Source organism: Acartia tonsa, chromosome 13 (assembly GCF_053477335.1).
Source record: "Acartia tonsa isolate MP-2025a chromosome 13, ASM5347733v1, whole genome shotgun sequence".
In the NCBI taxonomy this organism is placed as follows: Eukaryota; Metazoa; Arthropoda; class Copepoda; order Calanoida; family Acartiidae; genus Acartia; species Acartia tonsa.
The window spans coordinates 40485781-40502517 of record NC_137272.1 but is presented as its reverse complement, the minus strand read 5'-3'; the positions used below and the strand labels follow the sequence as shown (position 1 = coordinate 40502517).

The window sequence follows — 16737 nt, the reverse complement described above, 5'->3', positions numbered from 1 at the left end:
CTATCCATCCATTAATCTGTTTTTCTATCCATCTATTTATTTATTAAACCATTTATGAATCAATCTATCTAATTATCCATCTATCTTTTTATCTATCAATCAATCTATTTATCCATCCATCCATCTACCAATGTATCTATTTATCCATCCATCTTTCAATCTATCTATTTTTCCATCTATCTATCCATCTATGAATGTATCTGTTTATACATCCATCCATCTATCAATCTATCCATATATCCATATATCCATCCATCCCTCTATCAATCTATCTATTTATCCATCCATCAATCTATCTATTCACCCATCTATCTATCCATCTTTGAATCTATCTCTTTATCCATCCATCCATCTATCAATCTATCTATTCATCCATCCATCTAAATTAAAATCTATCGATACTGATCTATCTATCTATTTCAGCTTGACCAATATCGGGATGGTTTCCTGGACAACGGCTATGACGAGTTGGAGACGGTTAAGAAAATCGGCCCCGCCGATTTGGACGCGATCGGCGTCTTTTCCGCCCATCACCGAGCTTTCCTTCTGGATGCGGTTCGCGTGTTGAGAGAACAGGTAGGACGATTTATGCTTAAAATTTGATCAAATTTCGCTGGATTAGAGCCGGTTCAGAGCTTTACTTTAACAGTTGTTTGTAAACTACTGATTTTCTGAATAGTACTAAAGACACTTCATAATTCTTCTTTATTAAATCATATCAACGTGACGGAAATACCCCCCCCCCCCCCCCAACCTTCAACCAAAGAAAAAATATACATTTTTTTATCTCTGATAAGATTGATTAGTTTTGTATAATCATATTACTTGTTAATATAGAATTAGAGAGAAAAATATTTTTTCTCTTCATTTGAACATTCGCCTGTCCCCTATTTATTATTAGTAGCAAACATTACACTGGTACCCAAAGTTTTATAAACATTTTTTTCCGTTTGCTCAAAAACTTTGGGTACTTTTTTGAATTTTGATTGGTTGGATCCAAACAAATAGGGTCTAAACTTTAAAACAAATAATTTTAACCTACAGAAAGGGTAGTTTTATTTATCATCATTGGGGATGTATATAAATTTATCGTCACTTAAGATCTTAACACTTGGGGGAGGGTGCTTAAAATTTTTATTATTAGCACAGGAAATTGTCGAATTAAGTTAGATTAATAAGATAAAAAAGAATATAAAAGAAAAATACTAACCAAAACTAGACGTTTTTTTGACAGTTTTTACTAATATTCAGCGTAGCTAATTTACTATCATCTTTTTGGTTATGTTATAGTTCATAGAATTTACTAATCATGAACTATTCTAAGATTTATAGTTGACCGTAATCCAAATGCTATAAGCTTCCATAAGATGCGAAACAAATAAATTTAGGAAATCTAAGAAGTTCTATAGAAAGCTTTTATAAGAATTTAAACACTTAATGATGCGTCCTTAAGATGCGATAAAATCTAATGAAGTTTGAAAAAATACCAAAATGATCAGATTAACTATTTGGTAGCTAAGTGCTTAGCATCATTTTAGACTTAGATACCTAGATAATTAGGGATAGATAGATAATTTAAGATAGAAAATTAAAAATAGATAGATAGATAATTGAAGATAGATAGATGTATGAATACATAAATAAGTAGATTAATGAATAGATAGATTTCCTTCTTCAAGCTAAATCTAATTTTACTTTTATTATTGACTTTCTTAATAGGACTTTACTTTTTACTTTTTAATACTCAAAAAATCCAGGGTTTAAAAGGGATAAGACAGGGGCCGATAAATTATTGTACATCCCAAATAATTATCCACAAAATTACCTTTTATGTAGATTACAATTCTAAAACTTTGGAAGCTCAACTAAATGAACCAACCAATCACAATTCGATAAAAGTCCTCAAGGTGGTTAAGCCAATGAATAAGAAGACTTTGTGGACTAGTGTAATAAACAGCCCTATGTTCCCTTCCTTTCTGCAAAAAAAACCCGAAATAAGTTCGAAATAAGCATATTTTTAAATGAAAATGTACACATGAACATTGTAAATTTCAGAGTAGCTTTGCTCCCAAATAGGACGTAGGCAGTAAATCTGTTCTTTCCTCTAATTTATTGATTTTAGATAAAAGAATAAATTAGCAGATTTTCTTTAAAATATACACACATACAACTTTTACATAAAGGTTCAAATAGTTGGAATTTTTCAAAAGTGATTAAGACCGTTTGACCTGCCCCAAAAATTATAATATATGCAAGGATGTTGCACCTTAAAAAAAAATTGTTTATTCGCCACTTTTTGCCAGTCGAAAGTAGTTATTTTCATCATAGACGTACAAAATAAGTTATAAAGCAGATACACAGACAAAATTAATATTTGTAAAAGACAGTCCTTTTGAAAGAGATAATACACTACTTAAGAAACATCATTTAGGTCGTTAGAACCAAGAATCTTATCTTAATAGGACCATTTTGCTTTAGTCCTATCTTTTCTCTATACGCTTGGGAGCGTAGCTTCACTTTAAGTTGATTTTCTTAACTGTCCATAAGTACAAACTCATAGTTATCATTGTATTTACATTTTGTTAGTTAAATGTTCTTATTATGTTATTTAGGATTTTCCCGTAAGATAAATAAATCATTTAATTAAAAAAACATTTTTCCCACCTCCAAAAATAGCTTATAAAACAGGGACTAGTATAATGCTTCTCGATAGCCAATCTAAGACAAGAGATCAATAGTTAAAGGAAGAACAGTAAAGCACAGATATTAAGTAATGTTCATTTTTTTTATCATTCGATATTTCAAAATTAGTTAAGTGTAATATGGGAAATTAGGTAGTCAATTAAATTTTCAACAAATTTAATTTGAACATTTTAAAAAATCTGTTAATAAACAAGGGTGATATATTCAATTTTTCAAAGTGAAAGAGTAAAGTACTAACAGATCATAAATATAGAGTAGCGGTGCTTCTTAAAATGTCATTATTTGTTTTTGTATAACCAAGCCTATTGCTATACTGCTTAGAAAGATTAACATCCTTGTTATTTTTAGGACTTCTGAATTTCATTGATTTTCTTAACGCCCAAAAATAATGTTTTGCCTAACTAGCTTTGCTTTTAGTAAGAGTTGTGGGGAGGGGGGGGGGGGTGTGATTGCTTCAGGACACATTGGAAATTTTCTCTACAATATCGTAAGTTTATGGGAAATGCCTGGACACAAAAGAAGTCAAAATAATGGATTTAGAATACGTGAATATTGTGTCAGGAAGTTTTTGTTGTCAATTTAGTTTGCTAATATAGTGCTATATGGTTAGGGGATGGTTTGGGATGGGGTTATCTTTATATTAGCCAGCTGGGAAAAACATTATATCACAATATTCACGTATTCTATATCCATTGTTAATACTTATTGGCATGCATAGTTAGACTCCAAGACAAAGGTTATATAATCAAAGGGTTTGTCATTAGACAAATAACAAATATAGACAAATATACCCCTTTGCTTAATTCTTATCTGTTGTTATGTTATTGTGTTTTTTTCGAATATTGAACACTGTGCGGATGTAATTCTATGATTAAGATATCTAGAACTTCTATATTTATGCCACAGTGTAAACGCTAGTGTCTACAAATATATCCAACTTTACATCTTTCAAAATCTCTTTTTAGTGGATTAAGAATGGGGAGAGAAAAAGGAAGAAAAATAAGAAGGGAAAAGGTTCTTAGACCAGGGGTGGAGGAATAGGCAGTATTGTCTAACTTTTCTTTAGTGTCTATATCTCTGTTTAGAAATAACTTGGATCATGAAAAGAAAACTAAGTAGCGGGTTTCGTTGTATTTTTTACTGTAGATTTTGATAGGTTATTGTAGGTTAGGTAAATGTTAATGATTGCTACTGTGAAAATACGACGAAACCCACTACTTCGTTTTTCTTTCCAAGATCCAATAACTCTTAGACAATGATTATAGATTATATATATCTTGAGCTTAGAACAAGTTTTAATAAATTAAAGAAAAAACTCACTTCAAATCTATAATAGTTTCCTATAAAGGGAGAAGTAAGGGGCTTTAAAATAGCCTTCTCAGGGCTATCAAATAGCCTAAAACCATCCAGGGACCTATAAGAAAAAGGGGAAAAAAATGTTCTGGTAAATTTTTTCTCCTGAGAGAGTTTTTGGACCCAATCCTAAAATAGTTATAAACTATCCTAGGACCTATAAGAAACGCCATATCGGTTAAGCAGTTATCAAGATTATTTGGTGTGCACAGACAGACATCCTGTAACTTTTATATAAGGATGATAGGAAGATTGTATCATCCCTTAATCCGTGGTGAACCTTGTTCCTTGAGACACAATGAAAAGTCGGTTACAAACGAATTTTTATACTTTGTTGAGGGAAGCAAGAGGCTTCACACAAAACAGTTAAAAAGGATATTGCACCCCAAGAAAGTCTTTTTTTTTGTTCTAAATTTAGTTACATTAAAATTACCAATACTAATTTTGATGCTTAGTTTTAGGTTAGGTTAGGTTAGTTTAAGTAAGCCCTGGGAGAGATATGTAGAGAAAGGGACCTGCATGGTTAGTTTTCTAAGTCCCTACCCGCGCGTAGACTTAAAAAATGTTTTATTTAAAGACTTGAAAAAATAAGGAAGGGGTTGGGGGGGGGGGGGGGTGGTCAGGTATTATTTGTAAATAACAGTTACTGTTAAATATTGTACACTAGTGGCTTTGCTCTTAGCAACTAGAAGCTCTCCATTCGAAGGTGTAAGGAAAGAAGAAAATAGCCTAAAACCAAACTTTAGCCTTCAAAAAATAAATAGTCTAAAACCATCCAGGGACCTATAAGCAGTTTCCATGAAATGGAGAACTCAATCGGTTCAGAAGTTATCGAAATCTTAAGCTACAGACAAAAAAATATAATAGGATTACTAAGCAGAAATCCAGTAAGGTAGTATTTCAATAATGACTCACAGATAATTTGGAGTCAAAATAGTTTTATTTAAAAAAAGTATCCTTATCTAGTGTTACTACAAAAAAAATTGTTGAGTGTCTTCGCTACAAAAAAAAATTTATCAATTTTACATGAACACTCAAGGAGTGAGTTAAAAGAAATTGGAAAAGACGCGATGATAAAGGGTCAAGCAGTAAAAAGGGGAAGGGGCTAAGTGATGAATATATAGGTAAAAAGGATTTATTTAAAGGGGGGGCAACAAAAAGTGTAGACAGGGGGAGGGGGGGAGGGCACCCCCCGGCTCCGGAACTGTATTTAAAAAGATGCCAAAAAGGATAGAAAAAGAATTGGGTTTGTATGTTTTTAAAAATGAAAATACTGGTTCTTTTCTTCTTCGTCGTTTGTTGGGGCTTAACAATCATGGGTTGTTAGCCAGGGACTATGGTATGGGACAATAGACAATAAATTATTTTTCTACCTTTTTCATTTGTTGATTTTTTCTTAAGGCTAGAATCTATTTGTGGGAAGAAAGAGTTGTAGATTAAATTAACCGCCAATGACTCCCACCTTCCTGATTTTGAGGATAAAGTGGTCAAATATTTTTTGGTTTAAAGAAGCCATTTTTAGCATAAGTTTTGTGATTTTTGGTTTAATGTTGAAATTTTTTTTTGAAGAAAAGTATCATCATGTAAATATTTTTAACTATTTATAATAAGCCTTTTTATATAAAAATGTATCTGTAATACAAAGTAGAACGATGTATTTCTGTCCGTCCGTCTGTCCCTTATGATCTCGTTAACCATTGAACCGATCGGATTCTACTCTTCAGGGAATATACCCACTGGTCCTGTGGTGGTTTTAGGCTATTTACTTGGAGAGTGGAACACCCCCAAACCCCCAAAAAAACAAAAAATTCCCCCTCAATTAAAAAAAAAATTCGAAAAAAATGAAAATAGTGGTGGCACCTCTAAGTTTTTTTAATTACCTCATGGGGCAAAGCCCCTAGAGGCTAGGGGCGAAGCCGCTAGTACATATATAAACTCGATGCGCATTTGATATCGAATCTTCACAATAAAAATCATCTCTATATATTTAATTGCAGCTGAGAGAATCACGTTTTCTCTCTAAAATTGAAATGACTCTCAAAGCATTACCGACAGACTGACGAACAAAATAATTAATCTTTACAACGTATTTCAGCTGTATCAGTGTATATCTTTAATAAAAGCTGAGAAAATCACTTTTGTTCTCAGCCATACAGACAAACGGACGGATAGACGGGCAAAGTAAATTATATAGCAGCAACTAAAAAATAGGGATAAATAAAAGACATAAGTAGATAGATAAATAGGGGGAAAAAAAGATAAGAGAGAGGAGAAAATACAAAGGGATGAAGGTAAAATGTTAGTAAAATATTGGTTATTTAAGCTAATCAATTTAAAATGCAAATTTCTCTTTTCCCTCTCTCTTCTCTCTCTCTCTCTCTCTCTCTCTCTCTCTCTCTCTCTCTCTCTCTCTCTCTCTCTCTCTCTCTCTCTCTCTCTCTCTCTCTCTCTCTCTCTCTCTCTCTCTCTCTCTCTCTCTCTCTCTCTCTCTCTCTCTCTCTCTCTCTCTCTCTCTCTCTCTCTCTCTCTCTCTCTCTCTCTCTCTCTCTCTCTCTCTCTCTCTCTCTCTCTCTCTCTCTCTCTCTCTCTCTCTCTCTCTCTCTCTCTCTCTTTCTCTCTTTCTCTCTCTCTCTCTCTCTCTCTCTCTCTCTCTCTCTCTCTCTCTCTCTCTCTCTCTCTCTTTCTAAGTTTTTTTAATCTGTTTTATGTAACAATCTATTTCATTCAAGTTGAATCTTCAAATTGTATAATAAAATTGAACTAGTTTAGAAGAAAATAAAATCTATCAATTTATCACTTTCGACTTTGAAAACATTTTTGATTTCAAGTTTTGTATTTTTCTAAACTCTGATTAAATATCTCTATTAACCCATAAACATAAATTGGCAATAACTTTTAATGATTGGACTTGATAATAGGCGATTTTTTTAATGACTGATCTCACTGAAAGAGTTAATTATTATGAAAAACAATTAGGGTTAAAGGGGTGTTAACCCCCACTTAAACTTTGAAACTACAAATTTTGCCCCCCCCCCTCAAAACAAAAAGCTTGGACATTCCTGGGTATATTTTATATAATTGTTATTTTTCCATCGTATTACAGACAATTTCCACGAAAGATAAATTGAAATGATAGTAATAATTCTCTGATGGGCAGTGCAATACCTGTCAAACTGAACTGGTTCTAATCCAGCTGAAATTAATTTGATAGTAGCCACATTGTACCTAATCTCTGCAGGAAGCACTTATGTACACTCAAAAACTAACCCAAACTTCAGAATGTCAGTCTCCATCCTTGAAATCAGCTTCGCTTTTGTGTAATTTGAATCCTGCTGTTAGTTATAAAATTATAAAACAGCCAATTAATCTACTTTTACTACCCCCACCAAGACTATTGAGTGGTGTAGCTAGCTCTTCTATGATTCGCTTTATATTTAACTATTGGCTTCGCCCCTAGCCTTTAGGGGCTTTGCCCCAAGTGGTAAAAAATTGAGACGCAACCACTAATTTCAAACTGATTTATTTTTTTTTTTTTTGGGGGGGGGGGGAAGTTTGGGGGTATGACACCCTCAAAAAATTGCCTAAAACTACCACAGGACCAGTAGGTATATTCCCTGAAGAGAAGAATCTGATCGTTTCAGTGGTTACCGAGATCTTGAGGGACGGACGGACAGACAGACATCATTCTACATTGTATTGTAGATGTAAGTCTGTCAAATTTTACTCGAGGTTTATTTAGGGAGGGAGTAAACAATGTACTTATAATTGCCGTTGTAACCAAAGTTTTATTCTTATTCATTGGACAAAAACTTTGGGTACTTTCAAAACTAGTAGTGCCCAAACTTTTCAATCATTAATAATTATATTGATAATGGATAATTTTGTTTTACATCATTGTGATTTATATCAATTTATTGTCCATTGTCTTATCTCTTAAGATCCCAGATAGTTATTATTTTTATTGAAAGAAAGACATAAAAACATGCCAATATTGAAAACCATGCAAAAATATCATCCTTGTTATTCAAATGAATAGATATATGCATATTTTTACATGGCTATATATTTGTTTTAGAATGTATTATTTTTATATACAGGAAAAAATTCAGAAGGGGTTGAATTAAATGGTGTTTCACTCATACATATATCTTTAACACAGAACCCCCCCCCCCCCCTTTTATTTATTTATATTCCTATATTTTCCTTGTGTAGATAAAGGGTGTGCAAAAAAATGCGGACTTTTTAAAAATTGAAATTGCGCGGCTTGTGTTAATAGTAGAAAAATGTTATGCATATCGTTAGAACCGCTATCAACTCTTTTTTTTTTGGAAATATAAGTATGGATCCTGTGCTACGTATAGTTTGGGAGCTACGTGTTAAAATGTCCCAACTGACGCAAAACTTGACTTGCGAGTAAATTTTAAAATATAACTAAAAATTAGAGAAGATATTTTGCAAAAATTGATGCGTACAATTTTATCTTTCAAATTGCGCGGCTTGTGTTAATAGTAGAAAAATGTTACGCATACCGTTAGAACCGCTATGAACTGTATTTTTTGGAAATATAAGAACGGTTCCTGTGCTACAAATAATCTAGGAGCTAGGGGGTAAAATGTCCCACCTTAGATAGATGGATAAACAAACTGGTTTTTATCTTATAATTGTACATTCTGTATCCGCGGAAAGCTGTTTATAATACGATGCGAGAAATAACTATTATTTTTTAGATAGATAGATACTATAATAGAAAATTTGTTTTAGATAGATAGATATTATAGCTGGCGGAAAGATATATATTCAGTATAAAATCATTCTATTCATTTAGATAGATAAATACTAAGATAGAAAATGGTAATAGATAGATATATATCTTAGCTGGCGGAAAGATATAGATTCAGGATAAAATCATTTTATTTTTTAGATAGATAGATACTAAGATAGAAAACTCGTTATAGATAGATATACATTTTGGCTGGCAGAAAGATATAGAATCAGGATAAAATCATTCTATTAATTTATTTAGATAGATTGTTTGTTTGTTTGTGTAGCCCTCACATCTCATCCTTTGTCATCGATAGGCAGGCCAAGGAAGTTGGCTGCCTGTTTTGGTTTTTTCCATAAATCCTGGACAGTAAGCTGGGTCGGGTTCCGTGGGCAGGCAAATAAGTGTTCTGTGGTGTGAATAGCAGTGTTACATTTGTCACATTTATCACTATGGGAAGGGTCAATTCTGGCTTTATAGCTATTTAAAAATTTGCTAAAACCAGAGCGGAGCTGGGACAGAGTTGATCTGGTGGTCCTGGGTAGAGACTTTTCAGCTTTGTTGATCTTGGGGGGGCGGACGTTGAGGACTCTGTTGTTGCCAAGGTTGTTATTTAGATAGATAGATACTAAGATAGAAAATTAGTTTTAGATAGATAGATATTTTGGCTGGCAGAAAGATATAGATTTAAGATAAAATCATTCTATTTACATTAGATAGATAGATAATAAAATTGAAAATTAGTTTTAGATAGATAGATATTCCGGCTGGCAGAAAGATATAGAGTTAAGATAAAATCTTTTTTTATTTAGATAGATAGATACTAGAATAGAAAATTGGTTATAGGTAGATAGATATTCTGACTGGCAGAAAGATATAGATTCAGGATAAAATAATTATATTTACACTAGATAGATAGATATTTTAGCTGGCGGAAAGATATAGATTCAGGATAAAATCATTTTATTTATTTAGATAGATAGATACAAAGATAGAAAATTGGTTTTAGATAGATAGATATTTTAGCTGGCAGAAAGATATAGATTGAAGATAAAGTCGCTCTACTAAAAAGAAACCTCTCTGTCAATACTTGCGCTTGGTATTCATACATTAAAACAAAATTTTTTATGGTTTTGATTTTAAAAACATTCACATACTTATAGTAACGTAAAATTTAGGCTTTTTGTTAAATTCATCTTTCCCCCAATTGAAAAATAAAGAAGCATGCAGCTTTAGTAAAGATTTGGGGGAGATTAACATTACTTCAATTAACCCATGGTTAAATATAACAACTAAAACCTTAAAATACAGGGTTTTAAATACAAAGAACTATTATATCAAGCCGTTTTTTGCGTAATTGTGCGTGCAACTCCTTTGCCACGCGTCAAAGTTTCGGCGGTAAAACTGAATACTTTATGTTTTTAAAGATTAGAACTATAGATAAAGTCACAGCTCATCAATATATAGGGATAGATAGATAGTTAGATAGATAGATATATAGTTGGATAGATAGATAGTTAGATAGATAGATAGTTGGATAGATAGATAGTTGTAGGATAGATAGATATATCACGGTTAGACCCTCAGATGTCAAAACTTTATTTTAGTGTTTGGCCAAAATGACTTAGCAATTGTATCTGTAAGTACGTCTAATAACACCCTTTGCTATTTTTAAAATCCTAGAAAATTTTTTTTGCAAGAAAATTGCATAAATTCGCAACCTTTTTTAGAGCCACTACATAACTCGAGTTTTAAAACTTTTTATATAAAATCCTTTTTACAAAAAATATCAATAATTACTTAAAATTAAACCTGAAATAAAAAAAATCTTATTACACGTGTTAATTTGCATGTTTTAGGTCTTTTTTTGAGGAAAGTATAACTTCCACATTTTTGACAATAATATATTTTTTTAACATTTCAAAGTAAAATATAATAAAACTTAAACGATTTTTCTTGAATTATCAGTTGAAAATTTCATCAAACATGCAATTTAAGTGATGAAAATTTAATAAAATCATTTTTTGAATGTTTAGATTTACCAATTTTCTACATTTAAAACAAAATGTTAACAAAATTTAAAAACATTCTAATATATAACTTTAAAAATCAATAACATTTTATAAAATGATGTTTTGAAAAATAAATCATTAAAAGGTATTAAAATGCATTTTAAGTTGCTTAAAATTAAAACGAGAATATCTTTTTACACTTTATTCTTTGTAATAGAGATTAATCGTCATTTGCTGAAAATGAAACATTTAATAAACTAATTGAATCTTTTTGTGACCATGTTTAAACTTTTTAATTTTTACACTAAGGTGTTTTTTAATGAAAATCTTTGTTGAATTCTCTTTTGCGACAAAAAAAGAAAGGGATTTTTTTACTATTTCTAGGTTATCTTATGTAATTTAAACTATATAATATGAAATAATTTTTAATTGTCTTTCTTTTGAGCAACAAAACACTGTAAAATGTAACATATATGCAAAAATAACAATTTTTTTAATGAATATTATAATATCCTTATATGACATTGCGTCAGAGCTTATTCTTTAGATCATATGTTCATGAAAAGTAGTCATAAACTTGGAGGGTTGCGCTATTTATTAGAATATTAAATAAACTTGAATGGTAAAAATATTAGCATAGCCTTTGTCAATTCAAATGCTTTAGGTATATTATTCGGAAAGTTAGTTAAAAAAGAGAGAATTTGCTGTGTATACTGTTGAAAGACTTTCAAAAATGTAAATTACAAAGCAATCCTAAAAGATCGGGTCGTAGGCGAGTCTTAGTCGGGGGTTTTCTGATAGCAAATATTGCGTTATTGGTATACAATGTAAAAAAAAAACATTTTAAAGAAATTCTTTAAATAAAACCCAACGTGTATTGACAGTACAAACATCTTAATGCTAGCAGACATATGTTTATCAACATTTGCAGAAAACTATTTCCACAAGAAAAATTATTCAGGTTTCTACTTCACAATTTTAAATATTTCTTTCTGATAAAATGTTTGACATATATCGTATAATCATTTACCAAAAAAAATATTTTGATAATTTAGATTTCAGAGAAGATTAATCCTTTCAAAAAACTAAGACGACATTTTGCATCTTCTGTCATGACATTTTAGAAAAAATATAAAAGACCAAAATTTAGTATGAAAACTATTTTCATCGATTTTTCTGAAGGTATTATCGTATTCTGTGGCTTTGTTATTATCATTTACTTATATCGAAAGTGCCAAACATTGTACCCTAACTTATTCATTTAATAAAAAACCAAGCGTGATATAGTTGGATAGATAGATATTTAGTTGGATAGATAGATATTTAGTTGGATAGATAGATATTTAGTTGGATAGATAGATATATAGTTGGGTAGATGGATAGCTACAGGATTGATAGATATATAGTTGGATAGATAGATATTTCTAAGATAGATATATAGTTAGATAGATGTATATTTAGATAGATAGATAGTTGTTGGATAGATAGATAGTTGAATAGATATGTAGTTGGATAGATAGATAGTTATTGAATAGATATATAGTTGGATAGATGGATAGATAGATATAGGAAAAATAGATGTCTGTATGTTTATCTCTAGATCTATCTATTCTGTCTATCTATCTATCTATGTATATATGTCTGTATGTTTATCTCTAGGTCTATCTATTCTGTCTATCTATCTATCTGTGTCTGTATGTTTATCTCTAGGTCTATCTATTCTGTCTATCTATCTATCTATATCTGTATGTTTATTTCTAGATCTATCTATTCTGTCTATCTATCTATCTATCTATGTCTGTATGTTTATCTCTAGATCTATCTCTTCTGTCTATCTATCTATCTATGTATACTATGTCTGTATGTTTATCTCTAGATCTATCTATTCTGTCTATCTATCTATCTATGTCTGTATGTTTATCTGTAGATCTATCTATTTATCTATCTATTCTGTCTATCTATCTATCTATGTCTGTATGTTTATCTCTATATCTATTTATTCTACCTATCTATCTATGTATACTATGTCTGTATGTTTATCTCTAGATCTATCTATTCTGTCTATCTATCTATACTATGTCTGTATGTTTATTTCTAGGTCTATCTATCTGTGTATACTATGTCTGTATGTTTATCTCTATATCTATCTATTCTGTCTATCTATCCATTTGTGTATACTATGTTTGTTTGTTTATCTCTAGATCTATCTATTCTGTCTATCTATCTATACTATGTCTGTATGTTTATTTCTAGGTCTATCTATCTGTGTATACTATGTCTGTATGTTTATCTCTATATCTATCTATTCTGTCTATCTATCCATTTGTGTATACTATGTTTGTTTGTTTATCTCTAGATCTATCTATTCTGTCTATCTATCTAACTATGTCTGTATGTTTATCGTTAGGTCTATCTATTCTGTTTATCTATCTACCTATTTATCTATGTCTGTATGTTTATCTCTAGATCTATCTATTCTGTCTATCTATCTCTCTATGTCTGTAAGTCTATCTCTAAATCTATCTATTCTGTCTATCTATCTATCTGTGTATACTATGTTTGTTTGTTTATCTCTAGATCTATTTATTCTATCTATCTATCTATCTATGTCTGTATGTTTATCTCTAGATCTATCTATTCTGTCTATCTATCTATCTATCTATGTCTGTATGTTTATCTCTAGATCTATCTATTCTGTCTATCTATCTATCTATGTCTGTATGTTTATCTCTAGATCTATCTATTGCTGCCATTTATAAACAAATCTTTGGCTTGTAACACGTTCAACAAAGCCGTGTTATTTATTTGTTTGGAATTTTTATCTTTAGAAAAACTGTTTTGCCTTAAACTTTAACACAATTAAATTTGTTTAAAAATATATTAACCTTATTTTATATGCAATTAGAACATATTAGTGTACACTTATTTTTCCTTTTTTTAATTATGAATACTTTTTGAATTTCTGTTATTGAAACAAAAAGTTTAATTTTCTGCAACTTAAAGTCCTGTTATTGTTATCAATAAGAAAATAATAATTGTCGTAAAAGGGGTAGTTTCACGAAATGCATTTGAACTTAATTTAGTGAACCGCATATTTTATCCTGGTTAAATGATTAAACTACATTTATATGGCATATATTTGAAAAAAATTCAATTTTCTACCACATAGTTTTTAAAATATCAAAACTTGAAAATCGTCTTTTTAAATTGCATATATCACAAAAAGACAATTTTCAGGTCTTGATATTTTAAAAACTACGTGGTAGAAAATTGAATTCATTTCAAATATATGCTATTTAAATGTAGTTTACCCCATTAACTAAGAATAAATATGCGGTTCACTAAATTAAGTTCAAATGCATTTCGTGAAACTACCCCTTTCGGAGTTCATTAGTTGTTCTTGAGGTAATAAAACATGTCTATTCGATTATTTATTTTCATGTTATTTTTCGACTTTTTTTTCTGGCGTTGAATTGGACCATTTTTGAAATTATACGTCGCTGCCACCTCTAGTAATTAAGTAAGGGATAATTTAGGGCAAAGAAAGAGAGAGTATTTAAATAGGAAACTTTTAGTAGCGCAGCTGCTCTATAGAAATAGTTGTCCGTTTGTACATTATGCCAGTTGTGTCTATCCTTATACAAGCTAAGGATCTCGATAACCGCTAAATTGATATGGCCCTCCTTTAAAGTGAAGCCTCTATAGGTCCAGGAAAGGTTTATGACCATTTTTGGGGAAGGTACCTCGACCCTCCCAAGAGAAATCACCCCTACCCCCCCCCCCCACCTTCCAATCAAATAATACTTTTTTTTCTTTTTAAAACTAAAATAAAAATACCGGGTCAAATAATATCCCCTGATGTAATTAGACTACGATGTTTTTAAACATAGAGACCAGCTACGTTCGGTATTGTTCTTGTTTAGACTCTCTAAGTATTTTTTTAGCCGTGTATTTAAAGTTATTTATTTTTATACTCGACCATTTTTAGGTGTGCATTCGTTTCCGCACAAATATCCAAGGATCTAAAGGGATAATGGCCGATAAATTGATGTACATCCTCAATGATGATGCACAAAATTACCTCTTCTGTGCATTAAAATTAGTAGTTGAAACGTTTGAACACTCAAATTAATGAATCAACCAATCAAAATAAAAGTACTTAAGCCAACGAATAAGAAAACGTTATTATAAAATTTTGGGGACTAGTGTAATAAAATGCCCAATGTTCATTTGCTTCTCTCTCATTCTAAACTAAACACACCTAATTTATTTGCTACTAGCGGCTTCTCCCCTAGAGGCCTCTAGTGGCACTTTAAATGTTTTTTTTTATATTTAAATATGTCTATGTTGCGTTTGACATTTATGTTTTTGATTTCTTGTGATTTCTCATGGTAGGGTGATGGTACCATCCCCCAAAATAGTTATAAACCTTCCTGGGACCTATGAGAATCTACCCTGTTAAGGAGAACCCGGTCGGTTCAGCAGTTAGCGAGATCCTTCGGTACAAACACACAGACAAACAGACAGACAAACAAACAGACATCCTGTTACTTTAGTATGGGATTGTTTCTTTTTGGGAATAAAGATATGACATTTTGCGGAAGTAAATGCACACCAAATTTCTAACAGCGTCAACCATCCCAGGGATTTTAAGGATCAAATATCTGAGTTTTCTAGTTTTTACATGAATTTTAAGTCTAATATGCGTCATAATTAAATATCCTAAAAAAATGTCAAATCTTAGATAGCATTAGCTGACATTTTTAAACAAGCCTTTTTTTCTTAATATTGAGAAGATTCATGGCTGAGAGGGATGTGTTTTTTTTTCTGCTGCTTTGTCAGGCGAATGATAATGACTATCGGAAATAGTCCCTTTCGTGGCAACGCCCCTTAAGGGGCGATACGTCGTATTTTTAAAATGGATTTTTATAGATTATTTTAGGTTAGGTTAGGTTATATTGGGTTAGGTGATTGCCCCACAGGGTTAGGCAATTAGCCTCCCCACAGGAGCTAGAAATAGGAGAAAAGCTGCTGTGAAAAATGTGAAGAATTGCCCCTTAAGGTGCGTTGTCACGAACGGGACTATACCCTAATTATCTTAATGTCTGATGCTTTAACTCCTGAAAATTAAATTTTTGTATTTGTTGTGACACTTAAATAGGTCAAAAAAGGGCCTTTCCGTAAATACAAAATACTTATTTTCCTTTTTTTAGGTACTTTGTTCGAAATCATATTATCAGTATCTATATATTTTATTCTTTTACTCATTTAAATATCAAACGATTTTAAACTTTTTTGAAACACGAGAGGGAAAAATAAAATTATACTTATTATGTAACTGAATAATTTTGTAACAAAAACAGCAAAAAAAACACTAGATTAAAGTTTATTTTACTGGATTGGTTCAAGGCAGGTTTTAGGCTGTATATAGTAGGGTTTAGATAAACTCCCATATTAAATTCTGGGAAAATTTTTTTGACTGTATACCTTATTCATTTGTAAAATGTTTTTGAATACATCCTTTTTGTACATTTGATTTAATGTAGGATTAGTTACGGATGAACAGACGGACACGCACTAGATGTAGAATAGTTATTTATCGCATCACAGTTTAGACAGCTTTCCACGGATATTAAAAGGAGAAAAAAAAATTTAAAGTTTTGTTAGCCCATACCTAGTGGCTTTTAATATTTAATATTCGTGGAAAATTGTCTGTATTACGATGCTATACATGATTTTTCAGTATGGCTGAGAACTGGTCTTAATCCAGCGGATATTAATCGGCTTGGAATCCATACTGGTTAACAAATAAGTAAATAACCTGCACTGCACTGTATAAACCCTGTTATGAGATATGTTATTGGTAAATTAAAACTGTATGTCTCACTTTTTTGTTGGATTTTCCTT

At 31.2% G+C, this 16737-nt stretch overlaps 1 protein-coding gene across 1 annotated transcript in view; it reads left to right on the top strand.

Annotated features, from left to right (window-relative positions):
• The window catches only part of LOC145304235 (uncharacterized), a 292443-nt gene that overhangs the window by 28280 nt on the left and 247426 nt on the right, over positions 1 to 16737 (top strand). The window contains exon 2 of the mRNA XM_080146075.1: positions 424 to 576. Coding sequence (XP_080002201.1) covers positions 424 to 576 — 153 coding nt within the window. The remainder of the gene's footprint in view (positions 1 to 423; positions 577 to 16737) is intronic.